At 48.5% G+C, this 25768-nt stretch overlaps 1 protein-coding gene and 1 pseudogene across 1 annotated transcript; both read left to right on the top strand.

Moving 5' to 3' along the window:
• On the top strand, window positions 1–24846 carry EIF4EBP1 (eukaryotic translation initiation factor 4E binding protein 1). Its single transcript, XM_007097179.2, has 3 exons — window positions 1–197; window positions 19933–20112; window positions 22986–24846. The coding sequence occupies exons 1-3, from the start codon at window positions 53–55 to the stop codon at window positions 23015–23017; spliced, it is 357 nt and encodes a 118-aa protein (XP_007097241.2). The 5' UTR covers window positions 1–52; the 3' UTR covers window positions 23018–24846.
• LOC102956742 lies at window positions 16888–18097 on the top strand (annotated as a pseudogene).
• Window positions 24847–25768: the final 922 nt, after the last annotated feature.

The following is a 25768-nucleotide window of genomic DNA, read 5'->3' as shown; positions in this document are numbered from 1 at the left end:
CAGAGCGGCTGGAGGGCCACGCTCTGGCTGCAGGCACTGCGAGCGGGAGACCATGTCCGGGAGCAGCAGCTGCAGCCAGACCCCAAGCCGGGCCATCCCGGCCACTCGCCGGGTGGACCTCGGCGACGGCGTGCAGCTGCCGCCCGGGGACTACAGCACCACTCCCGGCGGCACCCTCTTCAGCACCACCCCGGGAGGTAGGTGCGGGCTTCGGGTGCTCGCCGCGCGGGAGGATTGAGTGGGCAGAGCGGGAGGGGTCGGGAGTGGCCAGTTGGACGGGGCGACCGGGAAGAGGGGCGCGATGACTGGAAAAAAGGGCACCACGGACGCAGCGAGGGTCACGAGCGGATGGCCGCTTCCCATTGCCTGCCCTCTGAGTGCGTCCTCCGAAGCCCCGGCTGCAAACTACCCCAATTCGTTTCCTCCTGGGAGAGACAGCCGAGTCCCCCTACCCAGACGAATACGCACACTTCCAGAACAACCACATGCTGAGGTGTGCTGCCTCTTGTGGGTGTGGGGCGTACTGAGGTAAAATAGCTCCGGCTCAGGGTGGCCTGGGAGCAAGCAGAGGCCTGGCCTGGGGTTTTTAGGGGATGGGATGGGCGTTCTTTTTTTGGGGTAAACGACTCTTGCAGAATCCCTTTTTCCTTCCCGAGGCGCCCCCAGTTTTGCGTTGGGCCTCCGCCTCTGACGAAGGATTTGGGCCGAGGGCTCTCTCCTCCAGCAGCGCCTCACCTGCACCTGTGGCAGGTTGCCCACTTACGCATGTGGGATCTACGCAGAGGGACCTGGGGCCGCGGGCAGGACTGTGCAGAAAAACACGTTCTTCTGTCCAGGGGGAGGGGGAGCCTTGTGACCTCCCTGAGTGTATAAGGAAGAGGAAACTGAACTGGCACGGGTTGGGGCCAGCCTTAGGCTGCCCCCGGGAGCCAGGCATTCCTCCCAGCCCGGGAGCCCCGGCGCACAGGCGCTGATGAAACCTGCCCGCACGTTTGCATGATGAAATCCTCGTGGCTCACCACTTCCCTGCCATCCCCGCGCTGCCCTCAGCCCGCTTTGCTCTTCTCCCCTCCTCTAAGCCCTCCTCCACCGCTCCTGCCCAAACTACCCAAACTACTCGAAAACTACTCGCAGACAGTGGCGCTCCGTTGAGAGGCACGGGTGCAGGTGGAGCCAGGGGAGTAGCAGCGTCGCGGGCCACATCACATGCTTATTTTCTCAGGCTGCGGTCCCGCCATCAGCAAGCACAGCCAGATCCGAGGTCTTGAGCCGTTTGATCCAAAACATACAACGTTAGAACTGTTAGGAATCACAGATGTACTTGTTTCATGAGGCCCCAAACTGGAAAACACATGTCCCTTGTCCGATGTCACACCGTTTTCTCAGATTGAACGAGAAATACTATCCAAGTGTAGAGGGGAAAATGCTCTCTCTTCTATTAAAAATGATCCAAGGAAAAGTTCTCAGTAAGCCTTCTGTCCACCCTTGACTCAAATTCTCTTTCCATGCTATAGTTATTTTGTAGTCCATTTGGTCTGCTTTCTCTGTGTCATACTGTGTCCGCCAGGATCCTTCCTGACAGTTTTGGGGTTCTTCAAGTGAGGGTGTGCATCTCTGATCTTTTCAGAGTGGGCACTGAGGCAACCCTGAAGGCTCAGAGGTGCCCTTTTCTGCACTCTTTATTGCTGGATGGGGACAAGTCAGATTGGAAGGCACAGCCAAGGGCACTGTTTACAGGGAACTCTGATCTACTTCTCACCTTGGACTGGGAAATGGGTTTTTTGTTTGTTTTTGGTAAACCTCAGCATATCTCCCTGCCTTTGAAGGTCTCTAGTTGGGAGAGAGGGAAAGGGGCTCTGAGATCAGAGTGTAACTCTGTTTCTGAGGCCAACTGGAGGGAAGCTAGCAGTGCCAGGAGCCTAAAGCCAGCTTTCTTGTCCTGGAGTGTCCAGCAGGACAGGCATAACGCACAGGCTGTAACCTGGAAAAACACACCTTGTTTTTGCCAAAGTCAGCCAGTCTGGTCTGCCTCAGTTAGCCAAGGCTTGGAGTCTTCCTCCAAAGCCCGCTTCACCCTACTTCTTTGCCAGGGCAAAGAAGCTTAACCTAAGGAAAGGTCATTTCTGGCACCCTTTTGCTCTAGCCTTGAGTGCTCTTTCTCATTCCTCAATATACATGTGAATTACCTGGAGACCTCATTTTAATGTTTATTTTTGAGAGAGAGACATAGCGTGAGAGGCAGAGAGGAGTCACAGAATTCGAAGCAGGCTCCAGGCTCTGAGCTGTCAGCACAGAGCCCGACGTGGGGCTTGAACTCACGGACTGTGAGATCGTGACCTGAGCTGAAGTCAGACGCCTAACCGACTGAGCCACCCAGGCACTCCACCCGGAGACCTCATTTTAAGTGCAGACTGTTGATTCTGTAGATTCTGCCATTGGGCCTGGTATTCTACACTTCTAACCAGCGCCCAGTGATTGATCTAAGTACTACACTGAGTACTCAGGAATGGGTAGAATGTGACTTCCCTCACCTTTGCAGACCTCAGGGTCTGGCAAAATGCTGCTGCTCTCCAAGTAAACTTCTTTTGAGGTTGGGTTTGGCATCAGCCCTCAAACCAGGCTCTGGAGAGAGTCTGCACAGGTGCCCATGCTAGTTTCTTTGCAGGTGTCAGGCACTCTTGGAGTGTCCACAGGTCACTCTTGCTGGGAATGGCTCTGCAGTGTTTGTCCCCAGAGGACCAGGAGCTGTGGTTGATTTGAACCATCTCATTCCTCAGGCTCCAATTTACTTTCCATGGTCATTAACCTTTCACAGGCTAAACCACTGATCTGATTAGAAGTCTGGAGAACTTCAGAGAAATTTGTTGAAAGGAGTGTTGCATATGAATGTTTGAGGCTTAAAAATCACCAGTGACACCATAGCCCCACAGAACCTTTGAATGGTCAGAAACCTTCCACCCCTCTCCCATCAACCTCCATGTTCCCCATTTCATGTTGGATTATTTGACCCCAAAGCCACTAGGGTTGCTTGGCTGGTAATCATACCTAAACCCTGTAACTGGGTAAGGTTAATCAGAGGTAGGCAGGTGGGGCTGCAGGTGTTAATGGCACCCTGATATAGACAAACAAAGTCTATGCCCAGAAAGCTTACCTTGGAGCAGCTCCCAGGTCTTTGGCTATAGGACAGACAGTGCTGGGAAGAGGAGGAGGTGGCCTGGGCACTGAAGCTAGAGCATAGCCAGTGTCCGGAGGCCTCGGTCACACAGTGGGAAATTATGTCTCCTAATTACCCAGGGTCGACAGTAACTCTGATGAGACTAGGGTCTCATTATTCTAGATGGGTTAAAAGAACTTGGACATTAAGGCAGTGAGGGAAATGTAATGGGCCCTCTTCTCCCATTGAGCTGAGCTTCCTATTAAGACATTTAGAACATTCCACACTGTGTCCCTCATCAAAGACTTTGACGGGGAGCCCTGGTGTGGAGCACCCCAGACTCCCTTTGATGCCCACCAGACTCAATGTGTTTAAGGCATTGACCACATCCAGAACCTGGAAAACAATCTGACCTCAAGGGCTTGGCTTGCTACTTAGGAAGATGAAGACACACCTGAAATAGAATTAGGAGCATCAAAGTTGTAGCCGTAGAATGAGGCAATTAGGCAGATACCCCCACCCTTCATAACCAGTAGAACTTGTATGATTCTCATTGTGAGAATTGCCTGCTCCAGGTCAGCAGCCTGCTAAGTCTTACATTCTAGCAATGCACACACAGCTGTGAGATTTTAATTGCCTTCACATTTTGTTGTTGCTTCTGTTTCCAGTATCCTCAAAGGATGGCAGGGCCTTATTTGAAAGAAGAGTTTGATCTTTTACATATTGATTTTTTTTTTTTTTTGAAAGAGCAAAAAAGTCCTCCATTACCAAATTTAGTAAAAGGACAGGCAGGGTGGTACCTTGTCTACTGTTGTCATCACGCAGTGAGGCCTTTTCTGGTGTGGGTCTTTAAAGTTTATTTATTTATTTTTGAGAGAGAGTGCAAGCGGGGGAGGGGCAGAAAAATCTGGAGCACAGAGTCCTATGTGGAGCTTGAACCCATGAACTGTGAGATCATGACCTGAGTCCAAGTCTGACGCTTAACCCACAGCCACCCAGGTGCCCCTCTTGTGTGGGTCTTTATTTGATATCCTTGCAAAAGAGCGGGGAAGGGGCAGCGGGACTGAAAAAAGGATTGCTTCCCAGGGCGCAAGTTTTGAACCAGGAGTGTTCATTTTCACGCCTACGTTTTACGTGTTCACACAAACAAAAAAACCTGTTGCTTTCTGGGCTTAGAGCCACGCCAGTGTTCTTCCTCCGTTATGATTCATGACAAATGAATCACATGTGCTTGTTTACATGTTTGTTCCCTGGGTAGATGGGAAGTTCTTTCCGAGCAGTCTTACTCATCTTTGTATTGCAGTGACTGAGTGCTGAGTCTGGTGTTTAGCAGGTGAAGAGTTGAAAAGAATCCTGGAACGACCGTATTCTCAGGGTAACCTAGTTCCTTTGCCACTGGGCCTGGGTCTGAGCTGGCTTAATGAAGACATCTGAATTTTTCTTTTCTGCTCTTTCAGTTGCAGGGCATAATTGCTTACCTTGGAATGTCCCAGGGGCAAGACTAACTTTCCCTGAACTTTGTCACTTATCCCAGTATTGCTAATACTACTTGTTCCAACTATTGCACAGAAAGTAGAAGGAGGTAGCCTTTATACTGAACGTGTCACTACTGGGGCCAGGGTCTCAGACACTGGGATTGATGCTCCTTATTTACTTGTTTGCACCCAACCTCACTGCTAGGCAGGAGTAAGTCACATCTGCCCAGGTCATTTGGATGCTCCAGGACATGGGCAACACAAGGTGTCTTGCAATCCAGTGCCCATGCCCCTGAAAGTTTAAGAGAATTCAGATACTAGGCCCTGAGTATCACAACACTTAGTAACTTCAACAACAGCAACAGTAAATTCTTTAGGCTGATTGGGCATTTTCTGATGATCTCCCTGAACTCACTCATCTGGCTGCATACAGTTAGAAGCTAGATTGTCTGGGGCTAGAAGGTCCAAGATGGGCGTACCCACATATCTGGGGCATTGCTGGGGACACCTGGAAGGCTGGGAGTTCTCTCTTTCCTCTGTATTCTATTAGTCAAAGCAAGCCACAGGGCTACCCCAGATTCCAGGAGAGGGGAGATACCAGCCTTGGAATGAGAGGAGCCTCCTATAGGGACAGGGATGGGAAGAGTCACGGGGCCACGTTTTCAGGCAGTCTTCCACAAGGGCCAAGCCTCAAAGAGTGGTCCTTCGAGGGAACTTAACTGCCCATCCTGCTGTGTGGCCGCTCAGGGCCAAGGCCAGGTATTAGAAGCAGACCAGAACTGCAAGCCTGTGAATTGACTCTTGGGTTAAGAACTGAAGACACCTTCCTGAAAACACAGAGTTCTCGATCCGATGCCCCGTTTTCAAGGCCTTATGTTCAGCTCCACAGAGCAAACTATGCGGGTGGCCATGATGCCAGGCCACTGGGCCATACCTTCCACTGTGTGTCATGACCCTCCTTGCTAACTGCTACCTAGCCTGCCTCCTCTTTCCTCCTCAAAGCAGCTAGGCTTTGGGAACTCCCTTCAGAGGAGCCACGCTTGCCCACCCTGCCCAGCACTTCCATCTGAACATCCTTGATTTTCTGGAGTGCTGGCAGTAGGATGGAGTCAAGTTCTGAGGCCAGCGATCCAAAAATGCGTAGGAGTGAGACTCCCGGGAGGTGCAGGTGCAGGTGGGTTCAGAACTCCCCTTGGTTTCCTGGTGACACATACAATGCGGAGGTTAACCAGGTCTTTTGCCTTAGAGAGAGTGCGTGTGTGTAAATCAATTTCTCTCTTCTGGTCTTTGGAATAAAAGGGGAAGGCAGGCCTATCTTAATTTGCTCAAGCGGCCATAACAAAATAGCACAGACTGCGTGGCTTAAACAACAAAAATTTATTTTCTCACAATTCTGGTGGCTGGAAGTCCAAGTCAAAGTGCCAGAAGGGTTGGTTTCTCCTGAAGCCCTTCTTGATGGTTGCAGATGACCGTCCTCTTTGCTGCCACTCTATGTGGTGTGTGTGGTATCTCCCTCTCTCTCTTATAAGGACACCAGTATATTGGATCAAGGCCCTACCCTAACAGCCTCATTTTAACTTAATGACCTCTTTAAAAACTTTATCTCCAAATTCAGCTACATTGAGGCTGGGAGTTGGGACTTCAGCATATGAATTTCGATGCGAGGGGTTGGGGGGCAATTCACACAAAAAACAGAGCCCCTCCTCTTTCCAACCACAGCTTTTCTTGCTGTGTAAAGGGAGGCATTTCAGATGGAGGCTTAGCCTGCTTGGCCTGGGTGCATTTTGAAATGTTTGGTTGGGGTGGGTGTGAGGGGGGTGAGGGAAGGGGAAGGAGCTTGGCCAGCCCTTAGAATAATTATTCCAGCTATTTTGTTCTGCACATTTCTGTAAAAACTTTGTCCCTCCCACTTAATTTTCAAAAACAAAAATTTTATTTTGATGTTTATTTTTGAGACAGAGACAGACAGACTGTAAGCAGGGGAGGGGCAGAGAGAGAAGGAGACACAGAATCCAAAGCAGGCTCCAGGCTCTGAGCTGTCAGCAACAGAGACCGATGCGGGGCTTGAACTTACAAACCACAAGAGCATGACCTGAGCTGAAGTCAGACGCTCAACCAACTGAGCTACCCAGGCACCCCTCTCCTGCTTAATTTTCAAATAAAACAGACTCTTCCTCACATGTCAGGGCCTCAAAGGGAGGGACTAGTGAGAGGGCCCTTTGTTACTCACTGATTGCCCTCATTTGGTATTTGAGGATCTTCATGAGATTCCCGGCCCCTAAGAAACTTCCAGACTTTGGTTCTCTTTGCAGAGCTGGTAGGGCCAGAGATGAAGAAAAATCTCAGACCAAGCACACCCTGATTGTCTCCCCAAGATTTTCTCCTTGACAAGGTGGCTCTGCTTGCTAAACAGACTGCTCAGCAAGGAAAGCCACCCTGACGCATCGAGCTCCTGCCTGGTGTGTGGCGGGCGGTTGGGAGCCCCCCCACCCACCCACCCGGTAGACCCCGTGTGTTGGCCTCCAGGTTGACACAGAGCCGCTGGCGAGAGCTGAATGTAAAATTATCCGGAGTATTTTGTTCACAGGCTGCTGGCTTGCATCCGAACGAACGTAGGCATTTGAGCCTCCCCCAAGCATGTTGTGAAACACTCTCCCTTTCCCTGGAATGGGAACAGCAGTTCTAGGAATTCTGTTCTTGTACTCTGGCTCGGCCTCACGTCCCCCCCCCCCGCCCAGGGGAAGAATGTTTCCATCAGGAGAGGCACAGGGGAAAGTGAGGAACAAGCAAGGCTCAATTTACAGAAATCCCTGCCAGCCCCATTTTGAAGCTGAGTGTGGCTACTGTGGGAAAATGGAGAAGAGATCAAGGCCAGCCTCTCTCTCAGGGAACATCCTGTTCTGGCCAAACACTCAGAAGAATAGGTAGCAGTCTGGAGACCCCTGGAATGTTCCCAGTTGCCCGTGCTGGCTAAGGCACGGTAGCCTGGTCTGCCTTGCTAGTTTTAAACAGAAGTTGGTGTTTAGGACTGGAGGCAGTACAGGTTAGGTCTGCCCCCTGGATTGCCATGGAGGGGACAGCCTTTCTGAGCCTCAGCTTCCTGTCTGCCAGTTGAGGATACTGTATCTCCCTTGTGGGGAGTGGGGGATGGGGCACTAAGACCTGGCCTGTCAGGCTATGAGCAGTGATTTAATCTCCACACTACTCCTGTGAGGTGTGGATTTTGTTAGTACCGTCCTCTTAGAGCTGCAGAATTCAGCGGCCCTTGAGAGTTGAGGGGCTGTTACACGGCACATCCAGGTTTGAGCCCAGAACTTGTGCCTCCAAGCCCCGTGCTGTTTGCACTGCACTGAGCACCTGCCAACCAGGAGCTCCTAAAAATAATGGTAGTGTATCAGACCTGGAACAGACCCTAAAGATTACCTACAAAGCCTGGCACATGGTTGGTACTTTAAAAATAGTTTGAATGAGCCTAGTACACTGCCCTTGCTTACAAGTGAGGAAAACAGACCCGAGGGGAATGTCTGCATTGCTTTGTACATTCAAAGAAACTGCTGTCACCACAAAGCATGTCTTGAGAAAAAATACCATTCTTGGATTTGGCTCACATCTGAAGTTTTCAAAGTCCCAAATGACACTGGTTACCAAACGTGCCGAAGCGCATGTTGGTTCTTGAAGCGTGTTTCCGTGGGCCAAAAATAGGATAGAGGGTGCCCTTACCCTACCCCTTTCACCCCCAGTCTCTTTTTCCAGGGTTGCTTACCTCCCCTCTGATTCGTCCCAGCTCTGACCATATAATTGGTCCCTAAATCATGTCATCTGAAGCTGTGCCAGTCATAATAGCTAGGATTTGTTTGCTGTTGTATTCCACACCATAACCCTATGACGTAGGCACCATCATCATCGTCCCCATTCTACAGAAGAAGAAATGGAGGCACAGAGAGATTGAGTAATAACTTGCCCAGGGTCAGTAGAGTTAGCAAATGGGAGAGCTGGGTTTCTAACCACTAGACTGTATGGGGAGAGGAGCTCGTATTCATCCTGGTGTGTTGTACCCACACCCTCTCTCTACAGGGCAGGTAACTCTTGCAGCCCGCTGGACTTAACATCTTCCCCACATGTGTTTATGTGGTGACGTGTTTAAAAGGCTTTCACTTTGGGGCGCCTGGGTGGCTCAGTTGGTTAAGCATATGACTTCGGCTCAGGTCATGAGCTCAAGGTCCGTGGGTTCAAGCCTGCTTCAGATGCTGTGTCTCCTTTTCTCTCTGCCCTTCTTCTCTCTCTCAAAAGTAAACAAACATTAAAAATAAATGAATAAAAAGGCTTTCACTTAGAAAATAGACTCAGTTCTTCTCTACAAGTAGTTCAGAACCAAACCTGACTGCTACCCCAGCACCCAGCAGGATCCCAGCTACACAAATGGTTTGAAGCATGGGGGGCAGGGGTCTGCCTCTGTCCTTTTCCTACCCTGCTGGGAGGCAAGTTCTGGATACCCCTGCTCTGTACCTCCAGTTTCTCCAGTCTAGACCACCCTCAGTCCATAGACCCATTCCACTTTGGGAGAGTGCAGAATTGGGGTGACACTGATTTCTCTGGATGCCTCTGACTTTTGGAGGGCTTGCTGTCTCTGTCCACACTGGCACACACAGGGTAGATCTCTCCCCTGTCTCTGATCCCCACATATGCCTCTGCTCTCAGACTTTACCCACTTGACTATAGTTGTTTGTTTACAGATCTTTCCAACTAAATTCCGAGTGAGATCAGGAAATTGTTCTTTACATGCCTAGCACTTGGCATGGTGCTGGTACAAAGGGGTTCAAATACATGAGACCAACACACCTGTTTGGGGATGCAGGATCAAGCAAAGATTGATAAATGTGTAGGTGAGGGTTAACACTTGTCCATGGAGGTTAACACTTGTCCCTGGATTGGTCCCTATCCTTGGATACATGTCCTGGGAGTTACAGTCTAGCATGGACAGGGCCTAGCACACAGCCCAGAGAGGTGCTGGAGGGACGGGCTCACCACTCCACTTACCCTGCCCAGCAGAGAGCCCCCTAGGCTTTTTGTGGGGAGTGGGGGGAGTCTACCTAGTTCCAGTCAAGGCCATTTTCACTTGACTTACTAGAAAAGACATTCTGACCCTATATCCTTATTTATTTGTTTGCTTAATGCCCTATGTGTTAGAGTTTTGTATTAAAAAACAAAATATGCTCAGCGTAAAAGATGTTCGTTGTGCCTTGATCCTTATCTCACCCCCAGAAGTGACCAGACACAAAATACATACAGTTCTGTGACTCTTCCACACAATATGTTGCAGACAATGTGCACTTGTTCCAAATAGTAACCACACAGCACCGAATTATAGGTCTGATCCATAATTTAACCTGTCCTTTAATTTAAAAAATAAATCAAAGTTTTATATACATATATATGTGTGTGTGTATAATTATATAATTCTATCTTCTTTTGTATGTACTTGATTTTTTTCTGTAATACAAGTATGTGAACATTATTTGTAAATTGTTTATGTAGGTAAGTAGTTAAATCTCAAAATTACTGAAAGCCTCCCAACAAAACAGTAACCCCGTACCTCTCTCCACCCCCATCTCTTTAAAAAAATTTTTTTTTTTTACATTTATTTATTTTTGAGAAACAGAGTGAGACAAAGCATGAGTGGGGGATGGACAGAGAGAGAAGGAGACACAGAATCCGAAGCAGGCTCTAGGCTCTAAGCTGTCAGCACAGAGCCCGATGCAGCGCTCAAACCCACGAACCGTGAGACCGTGACCGGAGCTGAAGTCGGACGCTTAACCAACTGGGCCACCCAGGCTCCCCCACCCCCCATCTCACTCTTTAGATGCAACTAACATTTTTCAGCCCTTTCTTTGGGGATTTACTTCCATATTTCTGACTTTTTCTTGACTTTTATTGATAGTTGAGGACTTATTGTTTGTACACCCTCATCTCTTTTTTTTTAATGTTTACTTTTGAGAGAGAGGGAGAGTGCGACCTGGGGGAGGGGCAGAGAGAGCGGGAGACACAGAATCCGAAGCAGGTTCCAGGCTCTGAACTGTCAGCTCAGAGCCCGACATGGGGCTTGAACTCACAAGCTGTAAGATTGTGACCTGAGTCGAAGTCAGAGGCTTAACCGACTGAGCCACCCAGGTACCCCTCTCATCTCTTCCTATTCCCTAATTTAATTATATCACAAATTAAAAAAAAAATACACATTATTTTTATTACTATGGCCCTTGATGAGCCAGGTAGTTAATTATTGTACAACTTAGAAAAATAGAGTTAATAATTGCTTCATTTTAAAATGTAATTCGTTTTCAGGGGCCTGGCTGGCTCTGTTCGTAGAGCATAGGACTTTTGATCTCGGGTGTGAGTTTGAGCTCCACATTGGGTATAGAGATTACGTTTAAAAAACGTGCTTACACTCACTTTGAGGACCCCAGGTTCAAAAGTAACAGTGTTGGCCCTACTTTGGGGTCTAAGAATAGGCGTGATGGGTGAAGGACCTGGACTGTGGCAAGTAACCTGTTACAGACTTACAAGGTGGCTATTTGAGGCTTCTGGTGAAATCTGCACATCTGTGCTTCATATCTGTTTCCTACCCTCTAACCCACACCTGTGCACTTGTTCTGTGGTTCTGGTGTCTCATAATATTACTGGGTAGCCAGAAACAGGTGCAAGTGCGTTGAGGTTTTTGCTGTGTTTAGCATGATCGGCAAATTGTGAAAATGTAGAAACACACAGAAAAGGTCCAGTGCAATAAAATAAATGCAGAGCTGGAAGTGGACTCCCTGGGGCTGCTAGACTTGGTATGTGGGACTGTGAGCCTGTGATGAGCTTCTCGTCCCTGTATAGATGCAGTGTTCTTAGCCTTAGTGGAAAACCTTGGTTTGGTGGTTTCAGCCTAGGGGGGGCAAATAGATTGTAAAGGACAAAGCAGTATTTCGGTAGCATAGACCAGTGCTAGCCTGTCTGTCTATTGAAATAGAGAAATGGACTTAGCTTAGCCACAGAGGTTTAAACTATCTGGTTGCCCCATACATTGACACAACCCCGGGCTCGGATACACAGTTGTATTTAGTGTTTTGTGGTCTGCTAGCCTTTCCAGCCCAGGAGCTTTTGGACAAACCTTTGTCCTTGTGTGAGGTTCGTTGTTGGGATTTTGCGTTTGTTTTTGTGAATATTCCATCCCTGAGCTTTGCAGGTAGACAGATGTGATGCAAAACTCACATTCTGAGGTGTTTCTTGCAGCAGAGTAATTGGTTTGCAGGAATAAGTCACGCTTTTCCGCTCAAGGGGGGGGAGGGGTGGTAATCCATGGGATAAGCTAAAGTTAAGTTGTTAGATGAATTTTATTGGAAATTTTAGCTTTGAGCTTTGTTGCTCTAGTTCCTGAAGTAACTTGGAGATGCTCCTCAATTGTCCATCCACTGCTGTGATTCCTTGGGTCCCACCCATTCTTTTACTTTAAGAGAAAACAAGTAATTGTTGCAGGAGTGTCTGTATTTTACAGCTGCCCTTTATAAGAAGCACTTTTTCCAAATAAAACAATTTTTTAAAAATGTGCTTAGTTAAAGGATGCCTGGGTGGCTCAGTCAGTGGAGCATTTGACTCTTGATTTCGGCTCTGGTCATGCTCTCACAGTTCATGGGTTCCAGTCCCACCTCGGGCTCTGCGCTGACAGTGTAGAGCCCACTTGGGATTGTCTCCCTCTGTCTCTGCCCCTCCCCCACTCACTCTCTGTCTTTCAAAATAAATAAACATTTTTTAAAATTTTTTTAAAAGTTTTTTTTAACGTTTTATTTATTTTTGAGACAGTGAGAGACAGAGCATGAACAGGGGAGAGTCAGAGAGAGGGAGACACAGAATCTGAAACAGGCTCCAGGCTCCGAGCCGTCAGCACAGAGCCCGATGCGGGGCTCGAACTCACGGACCGCGAGATCATGACCTGGGCCGAAGTTGGCCGCTTAACCGACTGAGCCACCCAGGCGCCCCAATAAACATTTTTTTTTTAATGTGTTTGGTTTTCATTCAGGTAAGTCTCCCACACCCTCCAGTACCTCTAAAATACTAAACAAAATACAGTTTTACACACAAATTCGACTTGTGGATTTATCAGTACATTCTCTCCTTCTGTCCTGAACTGACAGGGTTTGGTGGCTCTAGAACGGCTCTAGTAGCTGCTGACATGAGATCTCCTGAAGCCCTTCATCTTATTCTAATTTTGTTACAATATTCATCCTGTAGCTTTCTGAAAATGTTTCTATTATACTTTTACTTGGTTGGTATTTGGCTGGGTATAAAATGAGGCCAAAATGAATTCTCCCTGGAGATTGTGAAGGCATTGACCCACCATCTTCAGGTTTCCAGCCTTGCCATTGAAAACATTTATGCCATTTTTATTCCCAATCCTCGCGTGCACCTGCTGTTTTCTCATCCTTTCTGGAAGATTTTAGGATCTTTTTATCCTCAGTGTTGTGAAATTCTACAGTGAATGTTAAGTTGGTGTTTTTAATTCATTACACAGGATACTCAAGGGGCATTTCAAGACTGATCTCTTTCAATTCGGGAAATTTTTCTTCCCTTTTTGTCTTTTTAGGTAAATTCCTCTTAGCAGTTTGTCTTTTCTCTCTTTCTTAACTTCTTGTTATCTGATGCTGGATTTCTAATTTGGTCTCTTTTTGCCTGTTATTTTTGTCTTTCTGTTCTTTAAAGTCTTTAAAAAGTTAGGGTGCCTGGGTGGCTATGTCGGCTAAGTGTCTGAACTTCGGCTCAGGTCATGACATAGCAGTTCAAGGATTCGAGCCCCACATCGGGCTCTGTGCTGACAGCTCAGGGCTTGGAGCCTGCTTCAGATTCTGCGTCTCCCTCTCTCTGCCCCTTCCCCGCTTGCGCTCTGTCTCTGTGTCTCTCTCTCAAAAGTAAATAAACGTTAAAAAAAAAAATTCTCTCCCTCTATCCGTATCTCCCACTCACTCTCTCTGTATCTCTGTCTCTGTCTCAAATAAATTAAAAATATATATATTCTTTAAAAAAAGGTCTTTAAAAAGTTGAAAAGTTTAAAAAACAGTAAAGTCTGGGGCGCCTGGGTGGCTCAGTTGGTTAAGCGCCTGACTTTGGGTCACATCGTGATCTTACATGAATTGTAGCCCCACATCAGCCTCTGCTAATAGTGCGGAACCTGCTTCGGAACCTGTCCCTCGCTCTCTGCCCCTCCCCCATGTCTGCTCTCTCTTTTTCTCTCTTAAGCTTGAACAAACAAACAAACAGTAAAGTACCTTAACTGTTTCCTTCTGTTGGTTTGTTTGGATCTCTCCTTAGATGTAAGCTTTTCTCAGAAATGTATGGAGACATCTGGCTGGTTATATTTAAGAGTTAGGCACTCCAGAGCTGACTGGAAGCCCTTTGTGAGGTCTGGAGGCTGGTGGGTTCAATCTGGTGGCTAGCTGGTATTTTTCATTGGGAATCCCCTTCCCAAAATCAACTTCTTTTTTTTTTTTTTTAATATTCTGCATTTTTTTTACGTTTATTTTTATCTATTTTGAGAGAGAGAGCGCCCACAAGAGCAAGCAGGGGAGGGGCAGAGAGAGAGGGAGACAGAATCCCAAGCAGGCTCCTCACTCTCAGCACAGAGCCCGACATGGGCTTGAACTCTGTGAACCAGAGATCATGACCTAAGCTGAAGTCAAGAGTCAGATGCTTAACTGACTGAACCACCCAGACACCCCCCAAAATCAACTTCTATTGCTCTTTATTTTTGCTGTTTATTCTAAAGCAGAGCAGGGAGGGGGGTGTGAGGCTCACCATTCAGGAGGTCAACATAAACTTAATTTCTCTGTCTCCCCTCCCTCCTGGGGTGAGGGACATAGGGGAACTCTCCCCATTCCCATTTTCCATGTTGACTCTAATTCCTGAACCTTCCTGGGGTTCTTCAGAACCCCGCTTCCTGGTGTAATGTCCACCCCTACCTCCCTGCATTAAAATTTTTTTTTTAACATTTATTCACTTTTGAGAGACAGAGAGAGGTAGAGCATGAGCAGGGGAGGGGGAGAGAGAGTGAGATACAGAATCGGAAGCAGGCTCCAGGCTCCGAGCTGTTTGTTAGCACAGAGCCTGGTGCGGGGCTCGAACCCAGGAACCTCCCTGCATTTAGATGCCACCCTCATCCTCTCTGTTAGAACTATTCCTCCATTCACTTTCTGTCTCCATGTATTGTGATTTGGGGTAACAGTTTGAGCCCCACTTGCTGCCAACTTGAGTATGGGCTTCTGTTTCTTGTTTTATTTCTCGGTGTTTATGAGACTTTTGAGAGAAGCATCAGGGAAAAAAGTGTCTTGGCTTTGCCATCTTAGAGCCGCCTGGATCCTCAAAAGCTCTTCATGATCTTGTTTGTAGAAGCTTAATGGAGTTGGATCATGTTCCCTAATATAGAGAGAAAAGGTAGGCCCTCGGCTGAAAAGGATTATGTGGAGACCACGGGTGTGATACCCACATACCCCAGAAGACCACACCTGACCAACACCCAAGGAGCTGCCTGCTGCTCAGCGCTTTGTAGGGACCTTGGCATCCCCCCCGCCCCCCCCCCCCCCCCCCCCCCGCCGATTTCCATTGCCTGTTCCTGTATGCAGGCCAAGTCCCCAGCTCCTGGAGACTGCGTTTCAGCCAAGGGTACCTATTTTTGACGATATGAGACTGTGTGTTTTGCTGTTTGCCTCATCTGTGGGAGACATAGGGAGTTTCCAGAAGATCACTGTTGCCATGTATTGGTGGATCCCATGAAGGGACAGGGGGAAAAAAGGGTTAAAAAGCTAAAACTGCTTCCACAGGAAACATTTCCACTACATTGATCTCCAGCTCACATTCCTCACTGACCCCAGATGAGTCAGTGGGGGTTAGTAGTCCCCTCCTAGGCTTGACACCTTGCCAGCTGACTTTCTGAACACCACTGTTCCTGCCCCCCACGTGGCCTCCCTCCCCAGCTGAAATACTCCCACAGTGGGCATCTTGGGAACCACCTCTGCTGGCATTTGGTTTCTGGATTTTATTAGCACAAATGAGGATTCCTATTTTTAAACAAGTGCCCTACCTAGGTGGAGGGCAAGGGGCACAGAAGTTCTTTCTTTTTCTCCTTTAAGTATAATTAATGACTTAAAAATCGCCCGGTATAGACCCCCAAAGAACTGAAAGCAGGCTCTCGAAGAGATAGTTACACACCCAGGTTTACAGCAGTATTATTCACACTAGCCAAAAGATGGAGGGTGAATAAACAAAACGTGGCATATCCACACAATGGACTATCATTCAGCCTTAAAAAGGAAGGAAATTCTGAGACATGGCCAACAATGTAGATGAACCTAGAGGACATCATGCGAAATGAAATAAGCCAGTCACAGAAAGACAAATACTGTATAATTCCACTTATACGAGGTACCTGGAGCAGCCCAATTCATAGATACAGAAAATAAAACGGTGCTTTCCAAGGCTTAGCGGGGAGGGAAATGGGAGTTGCTATTTCATGGGTGTAGAGTTTCAGTTTCGCAAGATGAAAAGCATCTTGGAGATTGGTTGCAGAACACCGTGAAGGTACTGAACACTGCTGAACTGTATACTTAGGAATGTTTAAGATGGTGAATTGTATGTTATTTGTATTATACCACAATTACAGAAAAATTTCTGGGGGCTAGTGGCCTTTAAAGAGCTTCTCCAGGAGTGCTGACCCCCCTCTTTTGTTTTTTGAGACCCTTGTATCTCCAGCTCTTAGGTTCCACTCAGATGGGGTCAGTTCCCTATTCTGTGGTAAACAAACCAACAAAGAAGCAAAGCTGGAGGGAGGCCAGGACAGGGGAGACTCTTGCCGAGCCTTGAAGATTAAGAAACAGAGAAGAGTGGTCCCTCTCTGAAGCCAAGGCATTTACCCTCAAGGAGAAGGCACTGTTGTTCTCCATTTGTAGCCCACTGGGCTCACAGCCCTTCATGTTACAGACGAGGAAACTGAGGTTCAAACGGGGGAGGAACAGAGGTCTGTGTGCACAGGGTCACACTACTGGCCAGTGGCTGAGCCTAAAATGCAGCCTGGGTTCTGTGTTCTTTGCTTTACACTGTCAGCACGGAGCCTGCTTGGAATTCTCTCTCTCTCTGTCTCTCTCTCTGTCTGTCTCTCTCTCTCTCTCTCTCTCTCTCAAACTTAAAAAAAAAAAAAAAAAGAAATGTGAACTGTGAACTTTAGCCCACATAGTGATGATGAACAAGACTCAACTTCAGCATCATTGCCTCTCAGCCAAGGAGAGCAAGGCCTGGGTAACTTAGGGCCAGAGTCAGACTAGGACATCCTGCATGAGTAGGCCAAGTGCACGTTTTGGTGTCTCTGACCATTTTTCTGCTCTTTAGCATCCTAGCCCTCAGCAGAAGGACCCCGACCCCACGCAAGCCTACTCAGAGCCCAGAGATGCGAATGAATTCCTCTCTAGGATGCCACTCACAGAGAGCCAGTGCTCAACATCTGAGACGGGAGTCCCTGCTGTTGGGACAGCACACTGTCATAGCCTTTAAGTGAGGGAAATACTTGAGGGCTATTGATAAGGAGGGGCATTCCTGAAGTCTAAACCATAGCTTCTAGCTGCTTCTTCAGGAAAATACCAAATGGCGGATGACCTTGGTGCTGCAGAAATGGGAGGCCAAGAAGGCTTCCACAGAGTCTTGGGCAGTGGCATCTGTGGCCAGGTTGGGGCCGTGGAGCTCCAGGAGGCAAGGCCAAGGACAAGGAGTGGGTCTGCATCACCAAGCTGGGCCGCCTAGTCAAGGACATGAAGATCAAGTTCCTGGAGATCTGTCTCTTCTCCCTGCTCATCAAGGAATCTGAAATCATTGACTTTTCTTGGGGGCATCCCCCAAAGATGAGGTTTTGAAGATTATGCCGTGTAAAAGCAGACCCGTGCTGCCAGTGGACCAGGTTCGAGGCATTTGTTGCCATCAGAGATTACAATTGACACGCTGGTGTGGATGTTAAGTGCTCCAAGGAGGTAGCCACTGCCGTCCAAGGGGCCATCATCCTTGCCAAGCTTTCCATCATCCTGGTGCAGCAAGGCTGCTGAGTGGGGGGGGACAAGATCAGCAAGCCTTATATTGTCCCATGCAAGGTGACCGGGTGCTGTGGCTGTGCTGGTGCGCCTCATCCCTGCCCCCATGGGCTGCACTGCCACCCTGGGCAACTTCACCGTGGCTACTTTTGATGCCATTTCCAAGGTCTACAGCTGTCTCACCCCTGGCCTCTGGAAAAAGATGGTGTTCACCAAGTCTCCCTATCAGGAATTTACTGGCCATCTTATAAAGACCCACACCAGAGTGTCTGTGCAGAAGACCCAGGCTCCAGCTATGGTCACCACATGGTTTTATACAAGAAAAGTAAAAGGAATTAAAGCTTGTTAAAAAAAAAAAATCAGGAACACCTGGGCGGCTCAGTCGGTGAAGCATCCAACTCCCGACCTCGGTTCAGGTCATGATCTCACGCTTCATGAATTCGAGCCCCACATTGAGTCCTGCGCTGACAGTGCCGAGCCTGCTCGGGATTCTCGCTCTCCTTCTCTCCCTGCCCCTCCCCTGCTTGCAGTCTCTCTCACCCAGAATAAATAAATAAATATTTTAAAAAATATTTTAAAAGATCATAGCTTCTAAACTCCGGGCACTTATTCCCTCTGCGGTTTGCATTACAGTTGCAGCTTGCATTCTATATTAAGTATTTCTCCTTATATCTTGTACCTTTTTAACTTAGTTTTTGTTTTTTTATTTAATTACATGCATTATTTATAACATACATACTACTATATTAAATTATATCCTGTTATGTATTGAAAGGAAACTTGATATCACGACCATATATGGAAAACCTGATCCACTTACCATAAATAGAAGGTAACTATAAAAAGAAATATGACACCAAGAGAGTTTTAAATTCTATCTGGATTCCACTGCCTGCTGAAGGCTTTGAGCCTGAGACCTGCTCTTTGTTGAAAAGGAAGAATCAGGAGCGTGAGCAAGGTGTTTAAGATAAGTTACTAGTACCACATTGGTGCTTTAGAGGTAATCCTGATTAAATAAGAACCCAACATGAATCACCTCTCATTAGTCACTGTTCTTTGATGAAATCAGCTGATTCTCCCACCAGAATCCTGGGTCCTGGACTTTAGAAAATTCTCCTTTTTAAGGTATCACTCAGGCAGCCATCCTCACAGGATGGCGGGATGGGATGGGTCCAGGGTGTGGGTGAAGGACCAACTCCCTCAGAGGGAAGGGAAGAGGGAGTGGGTAGAACACAGACCATGTGCGAGCCCTGAGGTGCAATGACATGTCAAAGCAGGTGTCACAAGGGGACACGCATAGCAGGAGAGCCTTTGGTGGGAAAGGTGGAGCCCATGTGGCACTCCTGTCCACAAAGCCCAGGAAGGGAAGTGTTCTCATTTTTACTAGTCTGGGGGAGTCACTTAATTTTCTGTTGGCTCATCTGTAAAATGGAGTTAAAGGTTCTGGATATCCCTGGGGCACCTGGGTGGCTCAGTCGGTTGGGCATCCGACTTTGGCCCCGGTCATGATCTCACAGTTCGTGGGTTCAAGCCCCCTGAGTAATAACACTAAGCACTGGTTAGGTATTCAAGCCCCACATGGGCTTTAAGGAGAGAGCCCTGGATGTGCTGATCCGAGGGGAGGAAGCATGGCATGGTGGCCTTGCCAGGCCCCTCTTCCATCAATGTGCCCCACATGATGGCGTTGGTGGTTCTGAGGCAGCAGAGTAGGGCTGCAGCCAGACACCTGAATCTGCATCACTCCTCTTTTCCTTTTTTCTTTCCAAATGTTTATTTTTGAGAGAGAGTGCTAGCGGGGGAGGGGCAGAGAGAGAGGGAGACAGAGGATCTAAAGAGGGCTCTGTGCTGACGGCAGAAAGCCTGACACGGGGCTCGAACTCAAGAACCGTGAGATCATGACCTGAGCCGAAGTCGGACACTCGACTGACTGAGCCACCCAGGTGCCTTCCCTTTTTGTTTCTTTTCTTTTCTTTTTTTTTTTTTTTTAAAGTAAACTCTACCCCAAAGGTGGGGCTCAAACTCATGATCCTAAGATCAAGAGTCTCATGCTCTACCAACTGACCCAACCAGGTGCCCCAGTCTCACTCCTCCTTGATCTGGCTTTTGCAGAAAAACTTGCTGCCTCTGCTGCAGCCATGCCTCAAAGATGTGGAAAATGCACAGGCAGGAGGTTTGAGATGGCTTTTCCAATGTCCCTGCCTCCTCCCAGGTACCAGGATCATCTATGACCGGAAGTTCCTGATGGAATGTCGGAACTCGCCTGTGACCAAAACACCTCCACGAGACCTGCCCACCATTCCTGGGGTCACCAGCCCTACCAGTGATGAGCCCCCCACAGACACGAGACAGAACCACCTGCGCAACAGCCCAGAAGAGAAGCCGGCAGGTGGTGAGTGGCCGGGCTTGGCCAGGCTCTCCCTCGGGAAGGGAACATATGCAACCCGTGGATCCCCTTCAGAGAGGAAATTTCACGGGGGGGATTGATGGTGGCTGCCCCACCCTCTGTGGAGCAGCTTAGAGTGCAGAGGTGGCGTTGGGGGACAGTATTGTCACCAGTGCCAACTTTCCATGTGCAAGGGGCCCAAGAACTCCAGGAGAGGTGACTTGGCCCCATCAGGTCTAGTCTAATTAGTGGAGAGCTTGTTTGAAATGAGGGGGACTCCACACAGCAGCTTTCATAAATAAGTATAACCCTTTGTATCATTGTATTAAAGCATTTCTGCTTGTCTGCCTCATGTGGGCCACACCCACAATGTGCATGTGCAGGAGAGTACTTGCCCTCTAGCAAATCACATGTCTGCAGGATCAGAAAGGCATCCAGGATGGCTTCTGTCAGGGTATTGGTCCACTAGTGGATTCTTGATGAAGACATATAGAAACCGTGCAAGCGGTTATTTCTGCAGGTTTGACACTGGGCAGCTAGGTCCTTCCTGGTATCTCTCCCCACCTTCCCCCTAAGTAATCAGAGCAGCCACTCTGGTAGAGGGCCGTGTGAATGCACTCTTTGTGGTATCATGACTAGCTAGCCAGAACGTCTGAGTGCTCCCATTGTGGGAGAACACAGTGTAAGCACTTGCAGATGACCTGAGTCAGACTGGAACCCTCTGACCCTTCCCCCGGAAGGCAGTGCACCAAGCCCAGACAGGAAGCAACTGGGACCTCAGGCTGGGCTGGCCCTGCTGACAGCAGCAGAGCCCATGTACCCAGGGCCTGCAGGATGTGATTCATAGTTACCCAGCGAACCCCACAGCCATGACAGGCAACCCTTGCCTTGCCTTTCCTTTCCTTTCCTTTCAGACTTGGACAAGAGCGGGAGGGAGGCAGAGCTGGGCACACACACAGCCGAATGAAGGACGGCACCAGGCAGTGTGGCTCCCTGCCTTTCATTAGAGGATGCAGAGAAAGATGGATAGATTCATGTGGTCAGTAAGGTGGTGCTTCCCAGCCACTCACTTTTGCCTCAAACCAAAAACCGGAAGTTGAGGATGAAGGTGGTCACACCTGACATTGCTGAGCCAGCACTGCCTGAAGGCTATCCCTAACCCCTCCCAGTTTCTGGAGCAGTGATCCCCATAGCAAATGCAATGGTGGCCCAGAGGTGCCCCAGGCTGACAACCCTTAACCCACAATAATGGCCTAAGAGTTCCATTGTGACGGGGTGGTAGGGATGGACATAGTTTTTCATTTTGCTGAACAGGCTATTAGCCAAAGCTCCTAGCCTTGGACCATATATTTGTGTAAATATAACCAGAAGAAGTGGCCAGTTTCCCCGTGGGGGCCAGAGCCGGCATCTCAGTATATAGAACCAGAGAGCAGCCTTACCCAGGAGATCATGAATGAGGCAGCTCCATTTCAGAAAACAACTTCCTGCAGCATGAGTTTCTTGGAGATTTTTGTGGGAAGAGTTAGGGTGAGGGCAGTGAGTAGCTGAACTACCAAAATAACTCCTTTACTGCAGAGTCAGGCTATTCTGCGGGCAATTGGACATATGCCTAGTAGGTTGTATTACCATTTTCTAAACCACAGCTGACACAGTTGCTCAAAAAAGTTTTATGTTTAAGGAATATTTTTCTGTGAGGTTGTGTTTTTGTTTTAATTTTTTTTTAAGTTTATTTGTATATTTTGAGAGAGAGAGAGAGAGAAAGAGCACGACTGGAGAAAGGGCAGAGAGAGGAGAGAGAATTCCAAGCAGTCTCTGCACTGTCCGTGCAGAGCCTGACACGGGGCTCGAACTCATGAACTGTGAGATCGTGACCTGAGCTGAGATCAAGAGTCAGACGCTTAACGAACTGAGCCACCCAGGTGCCTGTGAGGTTGTATTTATGTCAAATCCAAGTAACCATTCATTTTTATTAAAAACAATAAAAATTGGCTCAATTGGTTAAGTGTCTGACTTCAGCTTGGGTCATGATCTCGTGGGTTTGTGAGTTTGAGCCCTGTATCGGGCTCTCTGTTCTCAGTGTAGAGCCCACTTTGGATCCTCTGACTCCCTCTTTTTCTGCCCCTCCCCTGCTCATGCTTTCTCTCTCAAAAACAAATAATACATTTTAAAAAATAAAAATCAGTGGTGGCTGGGTGGCTCAGTTGGGTTAAGCGTCCAACTCTTGATTTTGGCTCAAGTAATGATCTCACGGTTGTGAGATCAAGCCCCAAGTCAGGTTCTGCACTGGGCCTGGGGCCCTGCCTAAGATTCTCTCTCCCCCTTGCCCTCTGCCCCTCCCCCGTTTTCACATGCATGCTGTCTCCAAAAAATACAATTTTTACTTTATGTTTTTTAAATATTTTTGAGAGAGAGAACGTGAGTGCATAAGTCGGGGAAGGGCAGAAAGAGAGAGGGACAGAGGATCTAAAGCGGGCTCTGCACTGACAACGGAGAGTCCTATGTGGAACTCGAATTTGCGAACCATGAGATCATGACCTGAGCCACAGTCGGACGCTCAACTGACTGAGCCACCCAGGTGCCCCCAAAATAAAATATTTTTAAAAAACAATAAAAATTGTATGAAATTCGGGACTGCCACTTCTTCTGTGGGGATACCTGGTCTCCCTTCTTCCTTTGGGACTAGGGAAGAGAGCACAGCTGGACAGGGAAACTTCAGGCCTGTTTCTAGGAATTCCTAGTGGAGTTCTGCCCTCCCTCCATTCTCCTAGTCTTGTAGGAACAACAAAATGAAAAATAATAAACCATCTCACTGGCTTCTAAAATGTGAGCCCTACCATTCACCCATTGCTTACCTGGCCATCTGTCCCTTCTCTCCCCAGGTGAAGAGTCACAGTTTGAGATGGACATTTAAAGGACCAGCCATTGGATTGAGTGATGCCTCTGGGCCCCTCTGGCCCTTCTTGGGAAGAGTAACACCAGCCAGATCTTTTGCAAGTTCTAATCCTGGGCAGGCGTTGAGCTTGGGGCTGGCCATCCCGGCCCTCTGCTCCCTTACTCAGGGCACCTGCTCCCCCTTCCTCTTCGTGAACACCAGCAGATACCTCCATGTGCCTCCATTCATGCACCCTAAGGGGAGTGACTCTCAGGAGCACACCCTGCAGCCCAGGGCCAGGAACTGGACATGGAGGAGCCCTTCTGAATGATTGTCCGGCTCTTCCAGCCCCATCCGCTGGGGGCACACCCACCCCTTCCTTAGGTCAGTGTTGTGGGAAAACTGCCCTCCCCTCCTTCCCTAAGAGAGGAAATAAAAGCCACCTTCGCCCTAGGGCCAAGAGTTGGCCCCTGTCTGAGCTCTTTTCAACTCCATGTGGATAACTAACCCCAACTACAGTTTGCATGGTGCCTCTAAGCACTTTCCTATACTTTTCCCATTGCTTCTCACACTGAACCTGTAAGGTAAGTAGGCTAAGTGTTCTCCTCATTGTACAGCTCAGAGAAGTTAAAATCACATACCAGTAAATGACGGATGGCACTGGCTTTGAGCTGTGCTGCTCTCCATCTCTTGTTGTTCAGTGCTGGGTGTGATTTCTTTTCTGGGCTTTGTCCCCCAAGCCTGTCAAGTGACCCGGTCACCTTCATTCTGTCGCCCGTTCCCTGCAAGAGTCAAAGGGGAAGAACCTGAACCTTGGCTGATACAGGCATGCAACCCTCATATTTGTCCAATGATCCCTTCATGTGAGCTGTCATGGGAGGGCACACACATGAGACAGGTGCTCTGTTTTGAGGATTTCACTGACATACAAAATTCGTCCCTAGGGAAAGGGAGTATAAAAGAGACTGTATAGGATTTGTTATCAGGGAGTGGTCCGTGCAAGTAAATGCTTCATGGAGGTGATGCTACAGCTGGGTCCTGAGAAGGAGTGGGCTGGGGAGAGGCAGGGGCCCAGAATTGCCAGGGTCAAGTGATCTTGGGGAACCAGGACATACGAGGACGTGACATCAAGTTGCCCGCTTTAGCCAGAGCAGGTAATTTGTGTGGGTGGGGACGGCTTGTATAAATGGCTATAAAAGGGCCAGATTTCTCAGGGCCTTAAATGCCAGGCAGAGGTCTTGTGGAGAAGCAGCAGGTGTTTCTCATTATAGGATATGCTGGGCATGGGTGGCCTTTGGCAAGAGGCAGTGGTTGACTTGGACCTTACAGTTCTGGACTCATAACACTTGTCAATCTACCATTTGGGAGCAGCAGGCCTTAGTGGTCAAGTCCTTTGCCTGACCTTTTCTACAGCCAAGTTGGGAGTCCCCTCCCCCCACAAGGACTGTGAAGGCAGCTGGAATCGGTGTGCCTGGTGAGGGTGTGTGGAAGGGCCCAGCCATAGCGGCATGTTGGCTCCAGGCATACAGGATACCCTTTTCTTATAGATGGAAAGTGAGACTGGAGAAGTCATCAGAGCAAAGACAACAACGGAAGCTCTAACTAGGTTCAGCATGGAGACCAGTCAGCCTTCCCCATCCCTTAGCTTTCTAGTAAAAGCATCTTACTCTCCCCTCCTGACATCCAACCTGAGGTCTTGCCCACAAGTCTACATGGTAGATCTAGTCCCCTTGGTCCTACATCTTACGGTCCAAGAAAGTGTGAAAAAGAGGCTTCTCTGACAATAAGGAAATCATAAGTTGTACGCCTTTCCCACTGAACAAAAGCATCCTTCAGGAAACAAAGGTGTTTCTTGAACATCATTTTAGCTGGGTGCTATGGAGTGGCCAAGATCTAGGACAGTCCCTGCCCTCGAAGAAGTTAAAATCTTAGGGAGATAAGGCTCCCCAGGCCCAACTGAACATCCCAGTGTAGTGAGTCGTAAAGCCTTTGTAGAGATACCCTAGGAAACCATCAGAGTTTGGCCTGCCCACCCACTGACATCACCAACAGCACTGTTTCTGGCAGTTGGGACCCCAGTGACAACTGTTAGGACAGACACCACATGCTGTGAAGCAGGGAATACAAAGAAGTGTTTCAAGCTGTGGTATATGTTTCCAAGGTATCGACCCAGTCTGGAGACGAGAGTTGCTACGAATAGGAAAAGTACACCTAGAAACATCATAAAACGATACTTCTATGTTTGTCCAGTGTGGTGGTTATGCAGATGCCATGAGTTAAGGGAATCTGAGAAGTCTTCAGAGAGGAGGAGGGTAGGACTTGATCCTAGGAAGGGCCTTCCCTGGGTCATGAATGGCCTGAGGTACAGGGGCCAAGAGCAGTTTAGCTGGAGGAGTGTCACAGCTCTTGGGTTTTCCATACACAAATGAAGAGGCCAGGTCAGGGGCAGTGGAGACAGCATATACTGGGAAAGGAGGCTTGAAGGCACTTGGTGCGGTGGAAGGCGGAAAGACGTGTCCTGGAGGTTTCTGGTCTGGGTGACCCAGAAGAGTGGTCAGAAGGGAATGCTGGGTCAGGAGTTGCACAGAATAAACAGTGAGAAGGCTAAAACCGGAACCTCGGGGAATGTTCCCAGGGAACACGAGCGGAGTAGGGACCTCGACTGCCAGTGATTTTTCCAGCCTCCGTGCTGCTGTTGGCACAGCTGTGGGCATCCCTCCAATTCCCAAGAAGCTAGATGAGGTCCTGATGGAGGCTGTCTTTCTACTAGCATCCTTTTGTGAGACATTC

Source organism: Panthera tigris, chromosome B1, assembly GCF_018350195.1.
Source record: "Panthera tigris isolate Pti1 chromosome B1, P.tigris_Pti1_mat1.1, whole genome shotgun sequence".
NCBI lineage: Eukaryota > Metazoa > Chordata > Mammalia > Carnivora > Felidae > Panthera > Panthera tigris.
This window is presented reverse-complemented; position numbering and strand designations above follow the sequence as displayed.